The sequence below is a fragment of the Erithacus rubecula genome, assembly GCF_903797595.1.
Source record: "Erithacus rubecula genome assembly, chromosome: 2".
Classification (NCBI taxonomy): Eukaryota; Metazoa; Chordata; class Aves; order Passeriformes; family Muscicapidae; genus Erithacus; species Erithacus rubecula.
Window position 1 is genome coordinate 74,574,897 of NC_136685.1, and position 27,081 is coordinate 74,601,977.

The window sequence follows — 27,081 nt, forward strand, 5'->3', positions numbered from 1 at the left end:
CCCCCGGCCGGGCTCCCACCGCCCCCGCCCGGCTCGGGAGCGCGCAGGGCGGCGGGGAGCGCGCACGCCGGGGTGGGGGGGCCGGGCCGGAGGAACCGCGGGACCCCCGGGCCGCTGGCGCCATCATGTACCGCTCCGGCAGCGGCCGCTCCGGCCCCTCGTCCTCGTCCTCCTCCCACCGGCCGAAGGAGGGCGGCTCGTCGGCGTCCCGCGCCTCCCGCTTCAGCACCTCGGGGCCGGGGCCAGGCCACGGCCGCCCTCCCCCGCCGATGCCCGCCGCCGCCTGCGCCGCCGCCTCGCCGCCGCGCTCCGCTTCGCCCCGTCCGCCGCCGCTCCGCCGCCACCGCTCCCCGTCGGGCCACCGCGGGCCCTGCCGCCGCTCCCCGTCGCCGCACCGCAGCCGGAGGTTGCCATCGCCGCCGGGAGGAGCGGGGCTCGGCGGGCCCCGGGGCCGCCGGAGCAGCGAGCACGGAGACGGCGGCAGCAGCCGGGTAAATACTGCCGTGCACAGGGTAAATAACTGCTCGGTGCGGGTCCTGCCCCTCGCCCGGGGGACTGTCAGAGCCCCAGACTTGGCGTGCCGAGGTCCTTGCAGAATTACACCGGCCCCGGGCTCTCCCTGTGCGGAGGGAAAGCGGGAATTTCCCCCTTATTCCTTAGAGAGCCAAATGGGAAAAAAAATATTGCTTTCCATTTTAAGTCATGTTTTCCCGCTAGTTTCCATTGCATTTTTATTTGTCTTACAGGCTAGAGCCATTTTAGAGAAGGTTCAAAGATGATGCTGGCTTTTCGCTAAGGCAGAGGACGTACCTAGCCTTTTTCCTTCATTTAACATATTGCTTTGTGTTAGTGCATAAATATCGTTTAACTTACGGGAATATAACTTTTCAGATAGCGTGTTGAATGAGCACTTTGTCTGAATTCTTCCTGCTGTCACGGCGGGCGTACAAAGAGAGCTGTTCCTGATTTATTTCTTTGAGAGGTGTTCTTCGGTAGGCACTGCTTTGTAGTTGGGGCTGTGCACAGGGTGTTCCACTTGTCTTGGCAAAGTCTGATTTGGGCATGTGAAGCTCTGTTTTGGCATCCGTAGTGGATGGCGATGCAGACACCTTCGTAATAAATCAAAGTCTAAAGACTTTTATTTTTATTTTTTTTTTTTTTTTTTTGCGTGAGTGGGATTCGCTCACTTAGGTTTTGTCTTGCTGCTCCTTGGTGCGGTGGTTGTTTTGTCTGGTGACTCTGAGTTGTGCGTGGTGTGTAAAAAGTTCATTGTGCTTTTGTATTACCGTGAAAGAAAAGATTTTCATACTGGGGTATTCCAGGCAGTGGTTACATGGTCACTCAGTCCAGTTGGAAAGAACAGTGTCCTCGCCTTTTCCTCACGCTTTGCAGTATATTCTGCCCTCTCCCGTGTGCTCAGGCATTCCAAAGAATAGAACTAAATATCATAGGAACGTAGCACACAGCAGGTATGTTGGGTTATCATGACTGGTTAGGGTAAAGTTTGAATAAAATTTTTAGGGTTTTATGATTTAAGACCCTCTCTCTTCAGAAGCTTGAGAATACAAAATGTGCAGGTGTGGACAGTTGCACCAGTATGTTAGCAAGCGGAATTTTGGAGCTGTCACTGGAAGGGCATGAGTTTGGAAGCCTGAGGAAGAGGAATTTAAATTCCAACAAGGAATGAGGACTTGAAAGAGGGAAATATGTGCATAAGAGTGGGAGATGTAGTATGTAGAATGAAGACAGTGATGGAATAAGGGTATTGTGTTGAAATTGAGAAAATATTTGAGTACAAGTTCCAGGTTATTGTCCCTATACTGCATATGAATTGGAGTAGCCTTCGAGATGTTAACAAAGAGGCAAACAGAGCCTTGTTTTGGTTTAATTTTTTGTTGTTGTGATTTTTTTTTTCAAAAATTGTTATTTGTGAGATGGAGTACATGCGTTTCCAGGTTACAGCATTGTTGCACATTTTGTTGTGCATAATGGGGATGCTGGCAGTGGAGCCAGGTATTGGATGTTGTAAGTAGGGATGGTGTTTGTTTCTTCATAGCTGAGGAAAGCTTTGCAGTGATTGGAAGAACATGGGGTGACAGCAAAGGTTTGGGGCGAGTACTGAGAAATGTAATGGAGGAGAAGAAGGTCAGGGCTTTACAGTGAGAGATTTTGGCAATTTTAATTGTTCTTGCAAGGCTGACACATGCTGCTTTTATTTATCCCTGCTGACCTGCGTGCTTGTTCTTTTTAAAGGTTTTGTTTTAGCTTCTTTGCTTTCTTGTAAGAAAATTGGCTGAGATTAGAGGACTGGAGCATGTGGGGTCAACAGAGAATGGAGAAATGACAAGCAGGTATGCAACCTGTTCAGTAATATGGCAGTGGTAACTGTGGTTTAGGTGACAGAACAGGAAGGGAGAAAAATGTAGTGCAGTGCACACATAGGTATGACTAGTGTGGGTGTTCAGTGCTCCAGATACGAAAACCTTTTAAAACTGGAATTTCTCTAGTTAAAAAAAAAAGTATTAAAAAATCATGAAGTTCAAATATTTACTGCCCTAACTGCTATCTCTGGGCAATTTGCATAAGTCAGTCATAAGTGTTCCCCACATCCCAAACATTCTTAGTGTAAGCTATTTCTTTCCTTTGCCCAGAGTTTGTTCTGAGATGTAATCATCACTTCTCTGTCTTCAGTGGAGGTGATTGTCATCTCTATGCCCACAGTCTTGATGACAAGAAGATGGCTTTGAAGATAGTAATTTCTTGAGGCAGCCCTCAAAATTCAGTGTTACAATGGGCACAAGTGAGCCTCCAGAATATGTTTGTATGAGACACATGCACCTTGAATATTTTGTATCTCAGCCAGGTTGTTGCAGGATCATACTGTGTTAGACAAGGCAATTAGTCTTAAAAAGTAATTAGTGTCCTTTGATAAATTCTGGGATTCTGCTTAATGGAACAAAACAGAAATCACTAATATGTTACCTTAGAATAAAGCTATATGCACAGTAGATTCTAGTACAGATTTGTATTGCAAGTGAATTTTGTTAGGCAAACTTGTGAGGGAATCCTTTTGTTGGAGATGATGTATTGTTCTTTTGGTTTCTTGGAGGATTGACCTGAACCTGCTGCCTGTTCTCGGGGTGGATACAGATAATTCACTGCACCTGCTGCTTGCTACTGCAGTTTTCAGCAGTCAAATTGGTGTGCACTGCATGGATGGTTTGGCAGAACTGAAGCTGGTTCATTGCTATGTGTTAAGCAGAATCTATATTGTGTTGGTTTAAAAAAGGAAATCAAGTATCTCTGTCTTTAGGCAGTCTCATTTGGTTTTTATGCTCTGATGGTTCCTGTGTCCCAGTGCTATATTTTAGAATAATGTGAGGCATAACTAGTTAAGCATAACTTACCAATGATAGTGTTTTGTGTACTGTGTATGTGTACAAAGGAAGGTTTGTGCAGAGGCAATGAGCTCAGGTCTTCTCTGCCTAGATTTTTCAGAGGCAACTTTATTTAATTTACTCTGTTTATCTCTACCAGCAATAAATAATGGTAATGGGAATTACCATTATACCATTATTACCACTTGTAGAAGGTGTTTCTCGTGGCATTGGTGTTTTTTTAATATTATGTTTATCTGCTGAAAGCAGCATAAGGTGAGGAAAACTGTTCAAAACATCGCTGCTAGGAAAATTTGTTTACACTGGTTTATACTTTGGTTCATGTTGTTACTAAAGCTGTAAAGGGCCAGAAATCCAGACACTTTATTAAGAAATTCCTGGCACTGTTTTTTATGCAATGTTTATTTAGCTGCTTCTTCTCTACAAAGAAAGGAGAACAGCAGCAAATTTGGGACTTTGTAACTTCCTCTTTGGTTTGGCGGTTTTATGAAATGTATTTTTGAGTTGAAAATTTATAGATAATTTAAATATAGAGCATGTTATTAGCACCTGGGATGAGAAGTTAAATGCAGTCAATACTCTCCCCTTTCTCTAGTAACTAAATAGAATGGAAGTATTTGGAACAGTTGTTCTTCTAGCTTGACTTTTTAATTACTCCATCCCCCCAAGTTGAATTTATTAAGCAGAGCAGAATCACTTTCCTTTCTGTAGCTGAGATTAAAATCCCCTTATTGATGGGCTTGCACTCTTTCTTCAATTTGCAGAGGCGTTCACCGAGTCTCCGCTCTGAGTCTTCACTGGAGCACAGTTTGCGGATTACTGTTGGTAATGACCGGTATTGCATTGGCACCCCGGAGCGCAGGAGGCTGCCTGACAGACTGGGCTCACCAATTGATAACCTCAGTGACAGGTATGGTCCTCCACAGCTGGGGATTCACTGGGTGACACAGGGGAATGGCTCTGCTGGCTGAGACCAAACATCTCCTTAGCCCACAGAATGCCCAGGGAATGAGGGTCAGTGCGTAGCGATGCTTCCTGGGAATGTTCCCCCAGCCTCTGGCAGGTTGCGGTGCAGGGAATTCCTGGACAAAAGTCTCTGCATATGTAACTCTAAACAGATATTTCTTCTCTAATTTTTGTCAGCTACTTCTAAACTCCATATAAAATAAGTGTGCACATCATATATTGTAGGAGGGAGTGTGATGTCAATCCCTCCAGTGCTTCCATCCCCTTAAGGGTGGGATCATATGGAGATGCTTCATTTGACATTTCACTACTTCAGCCACCTTCTGTTTCTTGTGAACCTACCTAGTCCTTACTGAAAGAAAGGTTGTTTAATATAAGTGTAAACCTTCAACTTCCTCATTTATTGGGAGGAATGGTCTACTTTCCTGATTTTTGAGACTAGTCTAGAAGAAAACTCTAGAGCGGCTTGCAGGAGATTATTATTTTGACTTTAAAAACCTTGCAGAAGAGAACATAGTCAGACAGTCTCATACATTGTAAAGGAAGTGTTAGAATTCTTAGGGTCCCTTGTCTGAAATTGCAGAGAAACAGTTAATGGTGCTAATTGTTTTGTGTTAAAATTATTGCTGTGAATAGTGAGGTATAAATATTAGAAGATGCAATTTAGAACTCTTTGACTTCATTAGGAGAACCAGCATAATCTGGCAAAAGAAAGAAAATCAGAAAACTGCAAATAATAATCTTTGTCTTGAATTGCAAAATTAAAGATGGCATAGCATGTGCCCTGGAGCATACAGCTGCATTTTCAGGTCATGGATAAGCATCTACCACAGAAAAAAAACATCACCACTTCCATTTTTGATGCAAATATCATCAACTGTTAAAAAAAAATATGAGAGAGAGGGAAGTGAGCAGAATAAATTAATTTCCTGTCTTTCTCAGGTGTAAAGTTAAGTTTCAGCAGGTGTAGAAAACCAAATAAGAGTTTGGTTTTTGGTACTGTCACTTTTATGCCTTTACCTCAGTTCTCCTGGTGTCAGTGTTGGATATGTAAATCCCCCATGCAGTCTGGAATCTTCTAAATAAAATGAGTGTGTATGCTCAGGGTTGGAAGGAAAAGGAACTGATACATTGGGAACTGGCACTTCTCTGGCAAATTAGTAACATTTGGGGGCAGGGGGTGGTGGTGTTTGTCCCATTGCTTCATGTTCTCAGTTGAGATTTTAGATTTAACCTGTTCTGTGGTGCTGATGCGTGGTTAGAAGTAACCTCAGAGTTTATTTAATGTAAGGGTGAGAAACCACAGAAGTTGACTTCTCTATTACAGAGCCCATAGATGTGAAAAAGAATGGTAAGAATAGACTCCAGAGAGGGTTTAAAAGTGACAGATAAGTTAGAATGAGAAGAAGATAAAGTGAGACTATGTAAACTTTCATCTTTAAGTGACTTCCTTGTATTTGTAGTCTAAGTATGCAAGAACTTAATGTTGTTACATTTACTTTTTTTTTTTTTTTTTGAGTCTAATCTGTGTTGGCTGCACTTTTCTGAGTGATGCCCATTGTCCAGAAGCTTGAAGTATGTGACAATCAAGTCACCTGTTAGCTTTTCCTAAATCATCTAGATACTACTTTTGAATTCTAAATTTCTTCACTGCTAGCCATTTTATTTGTTTTCAAGAGACACTTAGTATTTGGTTAAGGGACATTGTTTGTCAGGTATTTTGCATCAAGTATTTTTTCCCCTCTGTGAGGCTGTCCTGGTACCAGGACACTGATTTTATATCTATCACTAGGCTGTAAAATGGTCCTTATTGTTACTGCTCATATCACATTTTTATTTGGCATGTAATGCGTTCTCATTCTAATAAGATAAAAAAGCAAAAGAAGAAAGTGTTTCCTGAAGATGCCTCTTCAAATTTTGAAGTAATTGGAGCAAATAATTCTGAATTTAGTTATTCTCAGCTATTTTTGCTAGCTACTCTATTTTGATATTTCAAGCAATCACTTTGACACATTATTCTCTGTAATTTGTAGGGCCTTGGGATTGTAGAGAGGTTTATAAATCTGTAAAGGAAATAAAATACCAAAGAAGGGAAATCAGGGAGACTTTTAGAATCTCCTGCAGCAGTGGATTTTCTGGATGCCCAAGGAGACTTTCTCAGGGTGCGTGTTCACACGCAGATCTATCCTAAAACCTCTGTAAGAACTTGTCCCAAGTTTCTAGTGCAGCTGGTCTCCTGCACATGTCTAAATAGGCACAATGAATGCTGCTGGACTGGGTTTTCAAGGTCACTTAAGCAGCTTCAGTCTCCTGCTTGGACCAGTAAGTGTTTTTTTGTCTTCCAGAATCTCAATCTGTCAAAACGAAAAAGAAATCTTTTTCTCTCTTCCTGTCTTCCATCTCTCTGGCTCTCAGTATTTTTAAGACATTCTACTACTATCGGAGGTGGCACAAGATATAGACAGTCTCCCACCAATCCTTTCATCTGAGGTTAATACAGAAGATAGACCAAATCACTTTAGAGACTTGGTCTGCATTAAGCTGTGTTCTGAAATAGCGTTTTTTGGCATAATATCAAGAGTAACATTTGGCTTGATTATTAACAGCTCATCTGACACCCTATTCAAAGACTGTGTGTTAAAGTGGAGTCCTGCTGATTGCTGACAGCAGGATGCCACATTTATTTCTGTTTCTGTGTATGAGAATAAACATGCTAAAAAGTAAATTACCTTATACTAGTTGTAGGTCTCTGAGGCACTGTGTGTGTAGCCTGTGGTCTATTTCTTATCTCTGAAATGGCAAATTCCAGTGATTCATGGATTCTATGTTGGTGAAAGAATTGGGATGGTCACAGTGATACCACCTTATATCCTCTCTCAGGGGTGCAGTAGCCCGTAGTGGATATCCCTGACTGAAAGCATCCAATCCAGATAATAGGGATGGATCTTTATTGGACTGTACACACAGCAAACATGTTTCAAAAAATCCTTTAAGGCAAGTAATTTTTTTTTCCCACACCTGTATTTAATTTTCAGGTTTTAAATTTGCATTTTAGCTGTTCAGGGTGTATTTAGAATGTCTTGGTAGCTTTAAATATATTATGTTTGCTGTTCCTTTTTATCCAAAGGATAATTAAGAATTCCTCTGCTTTGTCAATGCAATCAGAGTGTTCGAACTGTAGGTGACAGCTGCCAGATGTGCACCTAAATAATTTTATTTGTACAAAAATCAGCTGAAGGTATATGGTGAAATACATCTGTTACTCCATCAGGTGTGTTCATGCAGTTTGTACAGGTTTAGCAGGCTCTCAGAAAACATGCCACTGGGAATAGACATACTTTTATGTAAGTCGTGAAAACAACATTTATTTATGAAATTTAATTTGGCTATTTTTAGATGTTTTTGTGCTTTTGGAGGAGGTGGGTATTACATGGTATCTTTCCAGTTTGCTGAAAACTGGAAAGATACCATGTAGTACAATGGGTACAGGTGCCTGTCATATTTGTTTTGTAAAATCTGTTGGGCTGATAGAGTATCTAATAAATGCTTTGCAATGATGCAAGATAAAGTGAAGTTATGTGTTGATTTTGTTCCTAAATACGCATGTGTGAACTGTGAAGATATCCAAGAAAAAGACCTTGTCTGTGCATCTCTGTTATTTTTAGTCTGTTGTGAAAGACTGGGGCTGTAATTTCTTTGCAGATTTTTTTGAAGATATTTTCTGGCATGACTCAAATATACGGAGGGACCTTTTTGAGTAGGAGGAGGTGCTTTTTGTGGATTCAGGCCATTATACATAGTTTGTCTCAAATTGATTCACTCATGAAAGTGTCTTCTGTCTCATTGATGTCACTTAGGGAAAACATTTTCTTTCTTGGACGATCTTGCTGGATTTTGAAATATCAATGTGTAAAACTGGCAGCTGATAACTTTTGAAGTGGTTTGGTTTGTTTCTGCCTTATCTAAAGAAAAGTAACAGGAAAGTTTTTAGGCATAGGGAAAAATGCCTTAGTTAAAACAGTACCCCTAATTGTAGATGTCTGTAGGAACTTGTCCAAAAGTAGGTACTCCACAAGAAGCAGCTGGTTATTCTGATGTTCTGATTGCTGCACATCCACTGTGTGTAATAGTGCAGGGGCTAGCACAGAAGAATGATACCATTATACCTAATTTCCCTGGTTTATAGATATCAGAAACTGTGCCTTTTTTTAGTTATGAGATTCATGTGATTAGTGACAGTGCTGTCTGTGTATCTGCTGCAAAAGGAAATGTGGATAGAATTTGTGGTCCTTGTCCACAGCTGAAGATAAAAAGAGGATCTGGTTGCATTTGCTAGTGTGAACTGAATTATACCTTGAATAATTAATAGGAAATCTGACCTTGGCATCTTGCTGGGAGAGGCGAGGAAAGGGATTGTGGTCTGAAATATGATAGTAAGGGTTTTTTTAAAATGTGTAGTCTCTCACATTCACAGAAACGAATCCATCCTATTAATTTTTCAAGGCTCTTATTCCTCAGTATGAGTTAAATTGTTCGTGTCACTTTGTTTACAGGTAACTTCCTAGGAGGGATGTACAGTACCATTAAAAATAAGTCTCCCTCTCTACCCTGCCTTTAAAATACATAAAATGTTGGTTCTGTTTAGTGAGGGAGATGTAATTTTGAAACCGGTTTGAAAGTTTCTTACCCTCGAGTAGGAGTGAGACTTTGTTTACTCTGATTCAGGTTCTTCTGCCCTGTGTTTCTCTTACACAGGGATGATATGGCTGACGGTCCAATATTCACAAGAGGCCTCACGTGTCCTCGAGGCCTTGAGAGATACCCAGCACACGAAGATCAGCCTTCAAGTCCCTTCATTCCGAGGCATGATGAAGACTACCGCAGCCGCGACGTGTTCCTGCACCGTTCAGAGTACAGCCCGCACTACGGCCGTCGGGAGGAGCTGCCTCGTGGGTCTGACAGAGATGGTGACAAACTGAGGAGATCCCCCTACCCACTGAGGGCAGAGGAGAGGGGACGAGAGATAAAGCGCCCACGGTACGAAAAGGATGAGAAGATGCATGGTGTGAGTGGAGAGCATCAGGGTTTCTCATCAGGAACACGAAACTACCGCAGACGAAGCCGCAGCCGCAGTAGAAGCCTGAGCCCGTCGTACCTGAATGAAGAATTCCGAGAGCTTGACCGAGCAAGGAGGAAAAGAGAAGAAGAAGAGCGCAGCAGAAACTTGAATCACGATGTTTCAGGCAGTGGCTACACGATCCCTGGCTTGACTAACACATTACAGACTTCCGAGCCTCGGTATACATACAGGCCTGAGGAAATCCCACCCATGCCCAAAAAATCTATTTTGAAGAAACGAGTAGAGATGGAAGTAGAGTCTGCTGTTCAGGTTTGGTCTCTGTGTGTCTGTCTGTGTGCTTATATTTTCCAAAACAGTTACTTCATGATACAGAATTTTAGTTTGATTTGCAAAATAGAAAACTCAAGTCTTTGTTGTGCTGTCTTCAGGAGGAGAGGTATCTTTCGGCAGAGCTGTATAAATTCAAAGTGCATTAGAAACTTTAAATGGCTACGGCACTTAATCAGGACCCACATATATAAAATCTGAGACACAATAAAGTGTCTTTGTGGAGATTCAACCCAGGATGCAGAGATCTGGGGCAGTTTTCATAGAAAAGCTGTCTCTCATAGTACCACAGGCAGTCAAGGTACTGATTGAATCTCTTCCCCTGTTATGGTGTCTTTCTTGTTTCTTTCTAGACTTACCGAGCTGCCTGATGCATCCTCAGTACCTCTGTCTGAAAACAACTTCTAAATTCCCTTATTTTTTTCACTTTGGAAGATAGGCTGGGATCAGCCCTACTTAATTTGTACCAAACCTATACCATTGGAGTCTCAAAATCAGAGCAATGGACGCATAAGTGGAGTGACTATTGTGATAAACTGCCTTTTTGTGTTTTAACACATCACTTTGATTTGCCTGTTGGACTGATCAGTGTTGGTTTTACAGTGACATACTTATCTCAGGAGTGCTCTGATACTGAGGATCCCGTTCCATACCTATTACTGGAAATGCTATTTAATATGGCATTAATTATGAATATCCGAAGAAGTGGCTGAGAATAACCCCAATGCAGTAGTTTTTACCTGAATTAAGGTCTTGAAATCCTATGTGACCGTGACTAAACTCAAAGCATATCCCAAATTATGTAACAGGGTTTCAATTTAAAAACGTCAGTTCTTATGCTTGCAAAAAAATTTGTGAAATATAATTGTAATTTTGTGTGTTCTCTGACATAAGCATTCATTGTTGGACATGGCATTCCAGAATCATCAGGCAACTTGGTTTGTAATCTGCTGTGTTTTCTTCCAACTGTATATTGTCTCTTCTAACACTTTTGTTCGGCTGTGAACTCAAGAAGAAATGAACATGTTCATTTGTTCTGTGAGGTGCATAGTGCCTTTGAAATAAATAGTATTCTCTCTCTTTCAGCCCGAGGGCTTTTCAAGCAGTCCAGCCCCCAGCAAGGATCTTCCTCTTTCTAGTCAGTCTTCTTTGCCCCAAAGCAACAACATAGCTCCTTTTGCCTCTGAAGTGGAAAACTTTCTCAAACGGTTTAACAAAGGCTCTCTTGTGGAGTCTTCAAACCAGGAGGTGTGTGAAGATTTGTATGAGTGGAACCCACTCTCTGGGCCTCCCAAAGACCAAACTTTGACGTTTGAAGAGAAGTTTGGAAACTTCTTAAGTCACAGAGAAAAAGTAGAACCCAAGTCAGAGCCCACTGATCGCCATACTGACTTCCTGCTGCCTCACGAGAGGGCCAGTCAGGATGGCAGTGGTTTTTCCCGAATTCTGGGCATGATGGCTGATTCTGTCACTGCTCAGGAGAAGAGGAGGCGTAGCTTTCCTGACATTGAGGATGAAGAGAAATTTCTTTATGGTGATGAGGATGAGGAGACCAAAGTGGAATCCCTCCCCATAGAGAAGCCCCCAGAGAGTTGTGGCAGTGAGATAATAATACAGAAAATGAGCCCGCCTCCTTCTCCTGCTCCAGCCGTCAAGACGGATCCTTTAGAAGAGCCAAACGCGGAGTACGCCAAGATCCACGACTTGCTCAAAACCATTGGACTGGACATAGGTGTTGCTGAGATTGGAAAACTGGCTGTTCGTACCCAGGAGCGCCTGCATGGCAAAAAGCTGGCGTCTCGTTCTCCGGATCGCCGCCCTTCGGAGGCGCGCAGGCTGGACGCCTGGGAGCTGCGCCGCAGCCGCAGCGACACCCGCTCTCCGGAGCGCGGCCAGCAGCGCTCTGCCTCGCCTCCGGGCTCCTTCCAGCACTCGACAGACGCCGCCTCTCGTCAGAAACCAGACTACGCTAACAACAAGCCGGTGGGACAGGAGATACCTCCACACGCACCAGAACAGCCTCTTCCCTCTGTCTCTCTCATTCCCTCCATTCCACCAACTCCTCCTAGTTTGCCACCTACACCTACTTCTGTTTCCCAATACCAAATTTCCAACTATTCCCACTACACTGCCGCTCAAATGCCCCAAAACTATCCCCCTCCCGCAATGGCTCCTCCAGGATACGATGCGTATGGGCACTATATGGCATATGCGGCCCCCGGCTGGCCCATGTACCCCGCTGCCCAGCAGCCTAATCCTACGCTGCCAGAAGCTCACGGTCTTCTCACTATGGCCATGTCGGCCAATCCCACACGTCCCAATCTCCGGGTGATCGAGACAGTCTCTCTGGGAAAGGATGTCCCTGATGTAAAAAGAGATGGTTCTGTGCTTGTTCAGGTCCCTACCACTCCTTCTCATTCCAAAGCACCCCTTCGTTTGTCATCACACTCTCTCAAAAATACCACAGAAAGAATATCGGATGAAAAAAACCGGGCAGCTCAAAAGCAGAAGGTATGTTAGGTATTCTGATGCTTCAGAATGTGTTGGGGTTGCATGATTGGTGGGGTGGAAGCTTTTTCTCTTCAGGTGCATGTTTTCTTTTTTTTTACTGAGTTGCTCCAGTTTAAAAATAACTTGACCTAGTCTACTTCTGTTGAAGTTTTCTAAGCGTTTGTCTGTATTAATCTACGATACTTAAAAAAATGCATTTTGAATCTCCCAAAGTTGTATACCATCCACTATGGCAGAACAGATGAAATCAAAAACAGAGTTGAATCTCTTTGGACCCGCCAAAATCTTACAGAGAAAGCACATGGTTGCCACAGCTTGGCTTTTTTCTGCTGAGATTTAGATATTGAAATACCTGAAGATGTCTGGAGATACGGGAAAATCTGAAGGGACAGTAAAAAAAATAAAATGGCTTTTTTAAATTGATGTCCAGTAGCACAAATTGAAACACAGGAAGCTCCATCTGAACATACTACATTGTACAAAATACAGTGTATACCAGGCTAGACATACCAGGTATAGACATTCTTAAATACACACTAAAGGATATCTTAATTCACCATCACATACAATCTTCCCTCTACATTTATATTAATTCTCTTAATAAAAATCACAACTTGAAAAGAATTTAGGGAAAACTCTACTTGGAGGCTCTGACACGAGTTTCAGGTCATGCATGTTAATGTTTTCCACTTCTAATTATCTTGGTTTGTACAATAATTAGAGAGTAGTGGGGAAGAATGTATTTTAAAATAGGAAACTGTAGTTAGACAACTGTCAAAGAACTGGAAGATTCCCAAAATTTGTTTACATTTTCAGACTGGTGTCCACTTGGTCTTTGTTGATAAAGGTATAGAATTATTTGGGTATGAGGGGACAATTAACAATCATCTAATTCCAACCCCACTGCCACAGATAGGAACATGTTTCATTGGACCAGTTCACTCAGCTCCATCCAGCCTGGCCTTGAACACTCAGGGCTGGAGAGTCCACAATCTCTGTGGGCAACCTCTTTCAATGCCTCACCATCCTCACTGTAAAAAAAATACTTCCTTTATATCTAGTTTAAATCTACCCTCTTTTAGTTTGAAGCTTGCCACTTTTCCTGTGACTATAGACCTTGGTAAAATATCTATATCCATTTTTCTTTCAAACCCACTTTAGCTACTGAGGCTGCAGTATGCTCTTAATATTATAAGAGCCTTTTCTTCACTTATATGAAGTGCTGCATCAGCAAATAAGTGAGTTTCCACTGCTTGCAGGAATAATATCTTCAGCTGACACAGCTGAAATTTCGTTCTTAATCAACGAATCTTAATCTTAATCTTTGTACTTTTGGAAGACCTGTCTTGGATAAAGGTATGTAGTTTTCTCCTGCCCTCACATACCCTGGTAGCACATCTGTGCATCTTGGTGGAACTTCTAAGGCTTTGTCTGCACTACAGAAATCTTTGACTTGGGTTTAGTCCACTGGGTTTTTGCTGGGATGGCTTGGAGTGTAGAAATTCGCATGTTCCACTTGGTGCCTCCATGCTGAAGAAAACTCAGAAGGAGAGAATGATGCTTTGATGATTAAAAAAATAGCATACAAAACCAAAATAGTAATTAAAAAATCCCTTCCGGTGTTTAAGATGTTGCTTAACTCTGTTGGTAGAACTATTTCAGGAAGGATTCAGGGATCATGCTAACATTGATAATGCTGTAGTAGAAGTGATTGTCTGGGGAAGTCAAGATCACTTGTTTGTTAAGGGAGGAATCTGTAGTAAGTTTTTAGAGCCTTGTGAAGGTAAAAAAAATGGGATTTGTCTCTTGAGAAATGAAGCTTTAAAAGAAGCTGAAAGAGAACCTTTCAGGTTTCATTTATCATATTACTTTGTTTCCTTCTGTGAGAATCCATGAAAACCAGTGAAAAAAGGATTTGTGAGCTCCTGATGCCATTGTTTACCTTAGTGAACAAGAAACAAATTTCATCCTGATGTTTCATGTCATTTTGAAGTAACACCTAACTAATAGTGAAAATGGGCCTGAGTCAAAGCAGGAGGCAATGTAAAGGGCTGTGAAGGCTGCTGGACCATGCTAGCTGTACAAATACTGTGTGAGTTTTGAACAGCCATTTGACATTGGTCTTTACTAGCCCTGTAGAAGATAGCTGAGCCTAACTGCTGCAACAAATAGCAGTTTAGAGGAATACACTGCTTAAAAGAAAATAAATTGCCTACAGACTTGGTTGAAGCATGACCATATGATAGTTACCTTCAGCTACAGAAGGAGAGTGTATTTATGGTGTTAAAACACTCAAGTACATTTTGGGAATAATGAGCAGTGTTCTGTGTCTGGAAAGCTGAGGTCTTCCTGTCAGTCTTGCAGGACTGTTTAACTTAGGTTGGGAAGAGAAGAAAATCCAGACACCTTCCAATTTATTTAGGTGATAGAAGAGAGAGAAAAACTGAAGAATGATCGAGAAGCACGGCAGAAGAAGCTTTACTATCTCAAGACTGAATTGGACAGGCTTCGTAAACAGCAAGGTAAAGTGCATTATCCCCCCCCCCCCCCCAGCCCCTGCTTCTTTTTTCTCCCCCATTGGAATGTGTCACAAGTCTTGGTATCAAACAGGAGAAGGAGGACCAAAATAATAATAGTCCATAATGTGTTTTCATACTTCTGGCAATGCACAACTCTTGAGAAAGTGACCTAGTTACTATATTGAGATCAATTGCATCAAAATTTGAGCATACAGTTGCTCTAGCATCTTCTTGCCTTGATAAGCTAAGGGAATTGTACCTTATGCATTTTAGTGCTTCTTTAGAAGTGAGAAATAGTAACTGAAAATGTTATTGTGCTTTTCAATTTTTCATGAATCTTATCTAGAGATGGAAAAGTCCTCTCTCAAGAGAGCTAATTTTTTGTGTTTTTAAAACTTGTTTGGTCCAAGTAAATGCTTAATTCCCTCACTTTTGGAAAATTATACTTTCAGGTTAGAATATGCAATTTAACTTTTGCTTGTTTGGGCACACAGGGAAGTAATGATTATTAAATTGGTACTCTGGAGGATTATGGTGCCTCTCTTAGGATGTGTGTTATGATAGTCCTTACAGGGACACATCATGCAGATTTAATGATGCTGTACCTGAGAGTCAGTTCCATCCTTACAACTTTATAGTGAAGATTTAGCCATAACATTTTATTTTGGTATTTTACTTGTTGCTGAAATTATTGTAGATCTAAAGTCAGTTTTCCTGGTGCCTTTCTGACTCTTCTGCTTCCTTGATTGGCTTAGGAGAGATGTTGAGGAAAAAACGTCGTGAGAAGGACGGACACAAAGACCCGTTGTTGGTTGAGGTGAACAGACTACAGGAGAATATTATGAAGGAGATTGCAGAGCTGCATAAAGAATCTGATGCAGCCGACAAGAAGCAGTCTGAGCTTGACAAAGTAGCACAAATCCTGGGGATTAACATATTCGAAAAACCCCGGAAACCATCTGTGGAAACTAAAGATTCCTCGGAAAAGAGCAGCAAGTCAGAAAATGCAAAAGGTGTAGAGAAAACATCTTCCTCCAACAAGGTAAAGTCTTACAGTTTGTGTGCTAATGATTTTCCCACTAAGGGAAGAGGGCACTGAGGAGACAGCTGGTCTCAGACATTTACTAAGGGATCATTGGATATCATTTGTTACCACATCTCATACCCTGGCTTTGCTGGTGCATGCAGGTGAGATTCAGTGTATCAGTGTCCCTCGGGTTTTTTCAGTTCAGCACCACTTACTGTTTTTTATCTTGGTTTTGCTGAGGTATTGGTTGAACAGTATCATGAGTGTATGTAGCTGTTTGGTGTCAATACCATACCAGGAGGACAGACCTTTTTTTCTCTACAGAATTTCTGTCATGGCCTTTCAGGGAGAGGAGTGTTTATAGCAGGAAAGCTCTCTGCAAGTTGGGAGCATGTTGGTCTTTTCACTGGGTAATGATAGTAACAAATCACAAGACTTAAAGATGATGGTCAGCATAACATGTTTTTTGTGTACATGTGTTCTCTCTTAAGAAATGTCAGTATGCATCAGTATGGTCTCTCTGACATGGTCTGTACTACTCTGTGCTGGATGTACCATAACAGGTTTACTGCATGCCAGAAGATAGTTTTACTTTGAGAGTAGGATGGATACTACTACTACCATCTGAAAGATTATGTCTGTATTCAGGAAATAAATTATCCTGCTTTTCAGATTTTTATTCAAATGTGTAACAGAAATAGCTAATGGGAAATTGTCAACTAATTTTCTGTAGATCTTAGCATATATATTTTTTGCAGGGAGGAAAACGTTAGTAGGATAAGAGGTATAAGGAAAACTGAGAGGGCACCTCATCAATTTATCTGAAGGGAGGATGTCAAGAGTGTGGAGCCAGGTTTTTCTCAGTGGTGCTGAGCAGTAGGACAAGTGGCAGTGGGCAGAAACCAATGCACAGGAAGTTCCAGCTGAATGTGAGGAAGAACTTCTTTAGTGTGTGGATGTCTGAGCACTGGAACAGATTGCCTAGAGAGGTTGTGGAGTCTTCCTCACTGGAGATACTCCAGTGCCATCTGGACACAATCCTGTGCCATGTGCTCTGGGATGACCCTGCTTGAGCACAGAGGTGGAACCAGATTATCCACTGTGGTCCCCTCCAACCTCACCCTTTGTGATTCTGTATTTCCTACAAAGTCACTTAAATCTGCTTATCCTGTAGAAATTTCCTTATGTTTTATTGTGATCTGAGAACTTGTTAGGTACTTTTAACTTAAAGACTTGCTTTTGCTTTTTGTTTTTTCTTGAAACATCTCTGAAGTTTACTGTCTACTTACTTCAACAAATCATTTGCTTCAGTCACCACTTCATAAAACTAAACAGGCAAAAATGTTTGTTATGTCCTACATTGCATTAAGTTATATTGTTTTCTTTTCCTGAGATGTGGCATGTGTGAATGTATTTTTTATTATTTTAATTTCCATTGTCTCTGTCGTCCAAACCCATAATGTCTTGATCTCCTTTTCATGGTTACTTATTTTAACATGGAAAACTATATATTCTGGACAGGAACATTTAATATTTTCATACATATGTAAGCACATAGGACATGGCCTTCAACCTCTAAAATTCACGTTGAAGTTCTGATTGTTAACTTATTTTTCATGAAAAGAAAGATAGTGTAGACCTTTCAACAATGAGATTGATTGGCTGTGCCAACCTGAAGGCAAAAGCCTTTGCCTTTCTGCCTATTTGCCAGGCACCTTGTGGTCCCTTGCTGCTGCCCCTGTGTCTGTGTGTTGTAACTACAAAGTCAATGTAGAGATGAAGCCATTGTTACTGTGCTAAGCAAACAGATCACTCTGTCTGGGCACTAAATAGTAGCAAAATATGAAGGCAGCTTTGAGCTGGGGTAATGTACAAACTGGAGTTAAGAGTGGGCCGTCACCTGTCTATCTGAGAAGCATTGTCTTTTTAAAGTTCTAATTGAGATAGTATTTTTGTAGGTGTATGTCTATAAATAACATAAACATTGATTCCTGTGTGACATTGTGAAAATCCTTCCATGCACCGCCTGCAGATCATAAATTGATCTCATTGTTCAAGAGAATGTCTGCTATGTTCTTGCTGACAGAATATGTGGAAATATTCCTTGGGTCACTTCTTATTCTGCTACCAAGAACTAGATTGTATTGGGATATGGATATCTGTGGGGTGCATAGTGGCCTGGCTGTCTCTTCGTTGCTTGATCTACAATGAGTGTTGTAGGGGGTGGTGTTAAGGAATTTAAAGTAAGGCAGATATTATTTGACAATTTTGAATCTGCTTAAATAAATTTGTTCTGTGCTGGTAGTGATTGACTTGGAAATCATGCAACCAACTTGAGTCTGCTAAATTAACATGCTGTTCTTTCCAGACTGCCATGCAAAATGGTAACATGATGGACTTTATGCCATTGAAAATCTAATTCAGAACTCAAAATACATCTAGTACTATTGTAATCTGAATTACCAGAGCTCATTTGTGGTGTATTTCAGGGAATACATGTTTTGCTACAAGTGTTAGTTTAGTATTAATTTTGGAGAGTCCTGAAATGTCTGTATATCACTTTATGGTGTCTTTCTGTACAGATCAATGTAAGTGCAAACATCACATGTTTAAATCACAAGATCCTTCACCTTAGATGCTTAGGTAATTAACAAAACACCGTCCTTCTTTCATTATTAAGCAACAAGTTTTCTGGAGAGTTCAGGAGCACTCCAATAATCTACTAAAAATGATAGAGTTAAATACTTTTAGTCAACTGATTTTTGCTTCCTTTTCCTTCTTCTTTCATCCAAGCTGCTTTTACAGTGACTTCTGAATGCCTCTAGGGGAACCTTTGAGGTCTTCTGGGCACTGTTTGGGTAGCATGGTAAATTGGAATTGCTATGTGAAACCAATAAAGTGGAAAGGGTGCATGCCACAGGGAATTTGTTAATTTGGTTCCTTGATTACCTACAACCATCCAGCCATTACATCTGGGACCCTTATTGGAAACTTCAGCCACGCAGCATCTTAGTCGGCAATACCAGCTCTCTGAAACAGTGGAATTAACCTGGGCGCTGAAAAGCAGGTGATATATTTTTTTTTTTTTGGTGTGTATGTCTTCTGCTGGAGGCAGGTTCCGAGTTCTAGAGCATTTTGTCTGTCCTGCCTTGTCTTAGAGAAGTGTTTCCTTCTGTTCAATTTAGGAATCAAAAACTACTAATGAAAAATCAAGAGGTAGAAGCCCGAAGCCTGCAGAATCCTCTTCACAGTCCTCCAAACATCCTTTCCAGTTGGCCAATATTTATGAATATTATGATGCAGGGAACCACTGGTGCAAAGACTGCAATACCATCTGCGGGACCATGTTTGACTTTTTCACACACATGCATAATAAGAAACACAGACAGGTATGTTGCAGGCTTCCTTCACTAAGTGCATTTCATATTGCTATGAATATTGACACTAAAACATACATCACAGAACTACATTTTACAAGAGAACCTGGAGTAATAACCAACTCAAGAAGTAGCCTATCAAATTTTTTTCCCCTAATATTGGACTTGAGCAGTGGTACAGCTACTGGTGTATTCCAAATAGTGTAAATGGGGCCTGTGCTCAGTTTACTCAGGTTTGCCACTTGTGTTTCACATGTTTACCTGGTCTTCACGGTCATTTACATTCTGCACTTTTCACAGGTTATTTTGTCATTGTAAATTGCAAAATGGGAGGGAAAAGAGAGGAAAATTAGTTCTTGTAAATATTTGCACGTTGATTTTAATGTTCACTGTTCTAAAAGGATATTAAAAAGAAAAAAGACAAGTGTGCTTGCCTTGCTAGTGTAATATATGAGCCTATATACCTCTGTCACTGTGCAAATAGACCCTGGATCCTTACAACAGACCTTGGGCTTCGAAGACCCAGAGTGAGACCAAACAAGACTCCATAAAACGCATTGATAAGATAACGGTTCCTGCCAAAGGTATGTTAATTTTTATTAACTCGGCTATCATCCCTCTTTGCCCTCCAGCAGCTTCCACTTGCTCAGAGAAAGGAATTTTCAAAGCTTTACCTTGGTATAGGAGCACATGTAGATACTGTATTAGTAGGAAAAAAACAAATTATTTAGTTTCGTGGCTGTTCTTACAGAAAAGGTCATTAAGCAAGAGTGTAGGAAAATTGTGGTTTCCTCTCTCCTTTTTAGAGATTAGTTTTTTATTTTGAATCCCAGTTGTCTTTCAGTGTAGTTCTGAAGCAGTTTTTGCCAACATATTAGAATTTAGAGCATGACCACAGGAGTTGGGAGTGTTTGGGTAGATCTTGCACAGTACTCCACAGAGTCTTGTAGTAGACTTTTCAGTACATTTTTAGCAGAGGTCTCCCTGAAAATTGACTGATGAGTACTTGTTATAGTGCAGATACAGCGAATCTGAGACAGACATATGGAAGGAGCTGTAACTGAGCTGAAAATTAGTATAGAATTTAAAATATGAATGTCTAAAAGGCCTGCCAGTGATCAACTAATTTTATTAATCTGTTACATGTTTCTAGTAGTGCCCACTAAAGAAGAATCTGCAGTGTCTTACTAACTGTAGCAGGTTCTCTAAGCACAAGGATGCAATCTTGCTGAACTTCAACAAAAATATTTGTGTTCTGTTTATAAACCAGGTGTTTAGTATTTGAGCAGACTATACCAGAAAGATGGAAAATAGATCAAGACTGTGGGAAATGTTAATCTACTTGAATACTCTATACCTTAATACAATGGCGAGCACTTAAATCTTGAACCATAGCAATAAATTTCTTCACTTTACATGTTTGTTCCTGGTAGTGGTGGTTCCTATAATGTAATTGTAAGGAGAGGAGCATTAGCTGTTCCAAAAAGAACATTACTGGAGATTTGCTGTTGTTCTTTGACCAACTTTGTTAAGAGCTTGGCATTTATTAAGTTTTGTTTCTCTGATAATTTTCTTTGGCCTTTTCAGGCTCTGAGTTTCTGATTCCCATCACTGGATATTATTGCCAGCTCTGTCATGAATTTTTTGGAGATCAAATCTCAGCAGAGCAGCATGTGAAAAGTCATCCCCACAATGAGAAATATAAGGTTGGTAATTGGTGTACTAGGAAAGAGACATTCCCTACATTAGCTTCTGCTTGTTCTGTCTTCCTTCCCTGACGAATGACATTTAACTCCTTGGACTACATGTATTTGGTTATCTTCACTACATTCTACTGAACTAAATAAGCAGAACTTCCTCTACATCAGTGCATAAAGATATTTTGTCTGCATGATACTGAAACAGCACTGCTGCAAGCAGTTTGCAGTACCTCAGTTTCTTGGTAGGAAAAAGTTCCCTGTTCTCTTAGTGTTGAGGTGGCACTTACTGAATGAGTAAAATTGTCAGAGCTGCACTTAGTTATTTATTTTTCATGGAAATGGTGGCTAAAATGTTGCTGTTTATTTCCACAGAAATACATAGATGAAAACCCACTCTATGAAGAGAGGAGAAATCTAGACCGTCAAGCTGGATTGGCTGTGGTTCTGGAAACAGAGCGCAGGCGGCAAAATGAGCTGAAACGGAAACTGGTTGAGAAACAGAAGGAAGAGAAGGATGAGAAAACCCCAAAAATAATAAAGAAGGAGGAAGTAAAGAGCATCCTGGAGTCTGGAGAAGGGAATAATGAAACTCAAGGCAAAACAGATTCTTCTGGGCGAAAAATGGGTATCACAGTAAAGCTAAAGAAGGAAGAGAAGACAGAGGAGAAGAAAGAAGACAAGAAAGAGGAATCTAAAAAGGAACCACCAAGCCAGACCTCCTTTGGGAAATTCAGCTGGAAAAAGACTGAGAGAGAGGATAAAACCCCAGGAGCTATTCCAAAGGAAGAGAATACAGAAGGAAACAAAGAGGAGAACAAATGTCAGTCTCTGAAATCCCATCTCAAGCCCATTGAAATCAAGCTGTCTGGGAAAACTGTTATTCCACACACTAGCCCATGGATACCAGTTGTTTCCACACCGACACCTACAAAAATTCTCCCCAATCTACCAGTCCCCACCATGATTTTCAGGAAGTCTAATACTGCAACAGTTAGTAAACCACCACCTTTGAACACCTTTTTATCCATAAAATCCTCTGGAACTACCACCAAACCACTGCCAGTGGTAAAAGAAACAAGTGCAGATCTTCTACTGCCTCCAGATATCATATCAAAAGCTTTTGGAGGAGAAGAAGTAATTTTAAAAGGCTCAGAGGAGGATTTAAAAGCAGCAGAGAAAAATGAGTCTTCCCAGACTGTAGATAAACTACCTCCACCCTGTCCTCCACCAGCAGTCCAGCCAGCAGCTGTCATCCCTGCAGATGAAGTAGCTCCAGGCGTGTCTGAAAGCGAACAGACAATGTTGGCAACGCCTGTGAGACCACCACCACCTTCAACTGCTTTCAGTGAACAGGCAAAAAAGATAGAGAAACGAAATTCTTGCTTGGCCACAGCCAATGCTAAAGATCTCTATGATATTTTCTACAGTAGTGGTGGAAAGGCTTCAGCTGACAACAAGCTTGCAAGTTCTGCACTTCCAAATGGAGAAAACCCTAACATAACAAAACCTGCAGACTTATCTGCGAATCACAAAACAAATAGTAGCTCGTCCTCGTTGAAAGAGGATTCTGAGAATGTGGATTCCTCACAGTGTAATAATCAAGTGACAGGGAGTTTGGTTCCTGTTGAAAATCAGGCTGAAATGAACAAGAAATCACTTCAGCCTCACCTATCAGAAATGTCAGTCACAGAATTACCAGGAAAGAATCCTGTTTCTGGTATCCAGATGCCTGCAGAAATTGGACTTGTTAATATAGGAAGTGGAGAGCGAGCAGGCAGTCTGGAATTCTGTGATCTACAGAAAACTGAGATCCATGACAAGGTTGGACAGGAAGATGGACATAAAACTCCAGTTACAAACACAAATGTTCCTGGTACCTTGGAGAAAGACACAAAGATGAAAGGTTGGGAAATAAAAGCAGTAAAGCCTAAGCATAGCCTACACCCAAAGACTTTGTTACCTGAGACACAGAATGAAATTCAAAGTTTGGGAAATTCCCATTTGGTAGAGAAAAATTTAAATGATAACTGTAGAACTCACTCAGAAACTGATAGTGTGGACTTATTCTGGGGCACTTCCAGAGCTAGTAATGGAAAGGAGCAGATAGTCACAACTAATTCTTGTTCTGAAAGTGGTTGGGATCTATCAAATACTCCAAATCCAGAAATAAAATCTGATTCTAAAGAGGTTAATGTTTCAGAATTAACAGAGGGACAGACAGAAACTAGAAATACTCTATTAGAAGCTCAAGAAAAAGTTCAACCTAAATCTTCAGGCCGTATGGTATTGGATAACCAAACCCAGAAGCAGGGAGCTGAACGGTTAGTCAATACCTGCTCAAATGTGGTTGAACTCAGATCTAGTTTAGAATTAGTAGCTGAAAATGAAAAAAAGTCATCAGGACACACTGGATCTGATGCAAAATTAGATAATTTTTATTTCAAGAAACCATCAGAGGATGTGAAACACATGAAGACTCCCTCCCAGAAAGCAGAGCTTGAGTTGAAAAGCACTGATTTCAATTTGGGAGACAATAAGGTAAAACATGAATGTTTCAGCATCCTTTCAGCAGGACTTTCAAAGGAAAATACAGAACAAATCACAAAACCAGAAACTATTGCATCTATTAGGCTGGAGTCCAGTAAGCTTAAAAAACTGGACATTGAAAGAACAGTTAATGAAACTGAGATTAATGATTTTGCTACATTGACTTCTGGTAGTTGTGAAGATAAAATTTGCACACGGATTTCTCAGAAACCTATGCTGCAGTCTGGATCACAGACCTCAAATAGTGACACTGCAGAAGTGATCATGCCAGTTCTAGAAATGCAGGGTGTTTCTTCCACCTCTGAGACACTTGTGCAAGTGAAGGAGAGCGAAGGTGGTGAAATGCCATCACTGAGTTGTGACAGAGGCACCACAGAAGGTCAGGCTTCTGGGTGTGTGGAAACTTTAATGCCTGGGCTCAAAGAAACACGTGGGAAAGTGGGTGGCTCAGGAGGCAAGGGAATGTGCACTATCCAGAGCAAGAAGACTGAGCAAACAGAAGCTCCTGATAGTAGTTTGCAAGCTACAGTGAATTCAGGAATTGCTGAAAGTATAGCAGAAAGCCCAGTGGGTTGAAGTAAACCCAGCCATTCCCAATATTTGAGGAACCAGAGCTGGGATTATGTATATGTTTTTTGTTTGTTTTATTTCCAGCTGAGAGTTTTGGGTGTATTTTGCAATCTGTGGTAGGACTTGACTAAAGTGAAACGTAAATCATTGGAAGGCAGTCACATACTTTATTCTGTACATAGTTAATTGTGTAAAATGTTTTTTCATGTGAATTTTTTTGCCAATTTCTTTTCTACACTCTGCTATTAAAATGGAATCTCATTTATAATGCGTGCGTCTTCTTCATTTTGGGGGCTTTTATTCATTGACCATTCCTGGGTGATTTCCAGCTCACCCAGTTTGTGTCAGTAACACCATGAGTAGCCCAGCTGCTGAGACAAGCTCAAGAACAGCAATTTAGAACTGAGGACATGGAGACAGAAGAACTAAAACTGAACATTTCTTTGAACTTTAATGCATGAGTTTGTTTACTTTTGTTGTTTGAAATGCAAGAATGTGCTTAGAGTTGATTTTGTTTGTCTGTTTATGGGTCTCTGTGATTTGTAATTACTGTTGTATTACATCTGTACTTAAGGTGTTTCACTGTATTGTATAAGCACATGTATGGATGCCACATCAGTAAACAAGGGGAGAAAATCTGTCCCGGCTGGCTTTTGGAGAAGAAAACTAATCGGTAAGGCTCTGTGGCCTGACACCTGGACCAGACATACTGAGGTCACTTAGGTGATTTGAAATGGGCTTGCTTTCATTTTATTGTGATCCAGTAACTATTTGTGTTAAATCATTTAGCAGCTGACCTGCTCTGAAGAAGTAAGAAGATCAGAACCCTGGTGTCAGGAATTGGACTCGCTTCATGTGATACAGACACATGCATGCCTACCCTGAATGGTCCTTGATCTATTGAGTGTGATGGTTCTCATTTGTATAGCTTGTTAAAGACTAAAGTATTACATGTGTTTCCTTGGATAAATATAACATTTTTATTTGTAAATTGTTTAAAAAAATAAATATATGGAGGTCAACAAGGCTTTCTTCTTGGTTTTCTTGTTTTCTTTAACTCAGTAAAAATGTTTTATTTCAATAAGTTTCTGACTCCTGTAGTAGTTGATAAAATTGAGAAACTAGTAGAGGATGAAGATGCTCAACAGTTAGCATGCTCAATAAAAACCAGTTTATTCCCAGCTGAATGGAAAAACTACTGTCGACGTCATCAGTGGAAGTTTGTTTGAAGTCTTGAATCCTGTGTAAAACCAGAGGTGGGACTTCAGGGAGGGACCCCAGCCGAGCTTGAATTTCTGTAATCAGTACCTGCACATGGACCTCTGGAGAAGGCAAAATCACCACTTGTCTTCATTTTCTATGACTGTGTGTGAGGAAGGTATGAAATGTTTCTCAGTCTTATGGTGGTTTTCATACAAGAAATGTAAGAACTGTTTAAGCTGAATTTGGAAATCTAGTATAAATGGTCAAGTCAACAGTAAAAAGGTAATTAAGAAGGGAAGAGAATTTTGAGAAAGTATCTTTGAGCTGGTTTTATGATGTTAAGCAGTTACTGCATTGAATATGGGAAATATTTGTTAGTATTGTTGCCCTACTTTCATCAGATAGCTGATTTACTGTCAAAACCAAAGAAAGTGAGGTTTGACATGCTTTGATAGTTTAAAATGGAGTTGGGCAATGAGTGGGGATTGCTTTAATCCTGGTTTATAAAAAAGTCCTTTGTAGTTGTTTCTTGGTTTTCTTCTGTATTTTTTTATTATATACCTGAGTTTGTTTACATTTGACAGATAAATTTTCCTCACGTTTTCTTTCCAGTTTTTTCTTTAAAGTGCCTGGTCTCTTGTAAATCCACAGAGGAAGAGGGGAATTTATTTTCTTACCTGCCTTGTATTGAGAGATATAAGTGGAGAGAAGGGAAATGTTAAAGGGAAGGCTGTATTTTTCTAGAGTTCTGCACTTTAGATGGTGCTGCTTTGGAATACATGCATGCTTTCTGGTTCCTTTTGCAGACTGGTTTTTGTGAAGGTCTCAGTGCATACAGTGGCAAATGGAGTAATCTGGACAGTTTTCTTCATACAACCTTATTCAATGCTTTGTTATCTGTGTGGAACTTAATTTTTAAAATTAGCTTTATTTTTGGAGAAAAGACGATGTAGTTCCATTATCTTTGTTCTGTGCTCTACAGTTGCTTCTACAAGTAGTGGTCATGGTCAGTGCTGAACCTGGCTGGCCATGGCTGGAGAGGAGCTAGCACCCAGGGCAAGTAAGAACTTTGCAAAGGAGAAACTGGGAGTTGTTACCTCATAAATGTCTAAAGTTTTCCAGAATCTGAACTTTCCTGTGTTCTTAATTTGATAATACTTCTCTTCATGCCCTTTGCTCTGTCCCTGAGAGGAGGTAGGGCTCTTTACTCTTGAAGGAATACTAACTTGGTCTCTTTTGGGGGAAGAGTAAACAGTAATTCTTGAACCTCTGGAATGGACAAGGATATAATGGGTGGTGTAGGTGATGATATCTAGGCAGATTGGCAGACAAGAAGCATTAACACTGTAATTTCATGAAATGGCATGTATTTTTATTTATTTTTTTTTCTTTTTTTCTTTTTTTTTTTTTTTTTTTTTCTGTGGTTTCCAGAGGCTTGCAGTAAATGATTTATCCACTGTACTCGTTCCCCGTGCTGGCAGAGCTGTAGCATAGTGCACTGACTGGGAAGCCTAATTTTTAGGCTGGCCTTGGACTCTTCCAGATCCTCAGGAGTAGGGGTGAGTTGATGGGGATTTGCTTGTCTGTTTGAATGATGCAATACATTACCTTTCCTTCCTGACATAGTGCTCTGAAAACTGCATACGGCATAAGAAGTTACCTGTTTTCTGGTTTTCAGAAAGCTGCTGATAGGAAGGAAACAAATACAGTTTGAATGTTTCTATCTTTACACGACTTCAAACCAGGCACAAAATCCAAAGAACAATATATTAACTCTTGAGTCTTCATTTGATGCTGTAACCTCTAGTTTGTCGTGATGGAGGCTGGCACATTCTTTCTCCTGGATAAAGTTTGTT

At 40.7% G+C, this 27,081-nt stretch overlaps 1 protein-coding gene across 2 annotated transcripts; it reads left to right on the forward strand.

Annotated features, from left to right (window-relative positions):
- On the forward strand, positions 1-26,622 carry ZNF318 (zinc finger protein 318). 2 transcript variants are annotated; one of them, XR_013777488.1, is made up of 11 exons: positions 1-491; positions 4,163-4,308; positions 9,120-9,753; positions 10,858-12,282; positions 14,705-14,804; positions 15,557-15,843; positions 19,014-19,217; positions 19,690-19,789; positions 20,793-20,911; positions 21,278-24,695; positions 24,812-26,622. XR_013777488.1 is itself a non-coding variant. In XM_079332357.1 (10 exons), the coding sequence occupies exons 1-10, from the start codon at positions 126-128 to the stop codon at positions 24,026-24,028; spliced, it is 6,132 nt and encodes a 2,043-aa protein (XP_079188483.1). In that variant the 5' UTR covers positions 1-125; the 3' UTR covers positions 24,029-26,622. The 2 variants fall into 2 exon arrangements, 1 of the variants encoding a protein (XP_079188483.1); XM_079332357.1 differs by having other exon boundaries at positions 21,278-26,622.
- Positions 26,623-27,081: the final 459 nt, after the last annotated feature.

What these genes read in the sequence shown, in the direction of transcription:
- ZNF318 (XM_079332357.1), top strand. Translation starts at nt 126, where the DNA reads ATGTACCGCTCCGGCAGCGGCCGCTCCGGCCCCTCGTCCTCGTCCTCC. An exon ending in AAGTAGAGTCTGCTGTTCAG is followed by an intron (nt 9,754 to 10,857) that starts GTTTGGTCTCTG and finishes TCTCTCTTTCAG; the next exon opens with CCCGAGGGCTTTTCAAGCAG. An exon ending in AAACATCTTCCTCCAACAAG is followed by an intron (nt 15,844 to 19,013) that starts GTAAAGTCTTAC and finishes TGTTCAATTTAG; the next exon opens with GAATCAAAAACTACTAATGA.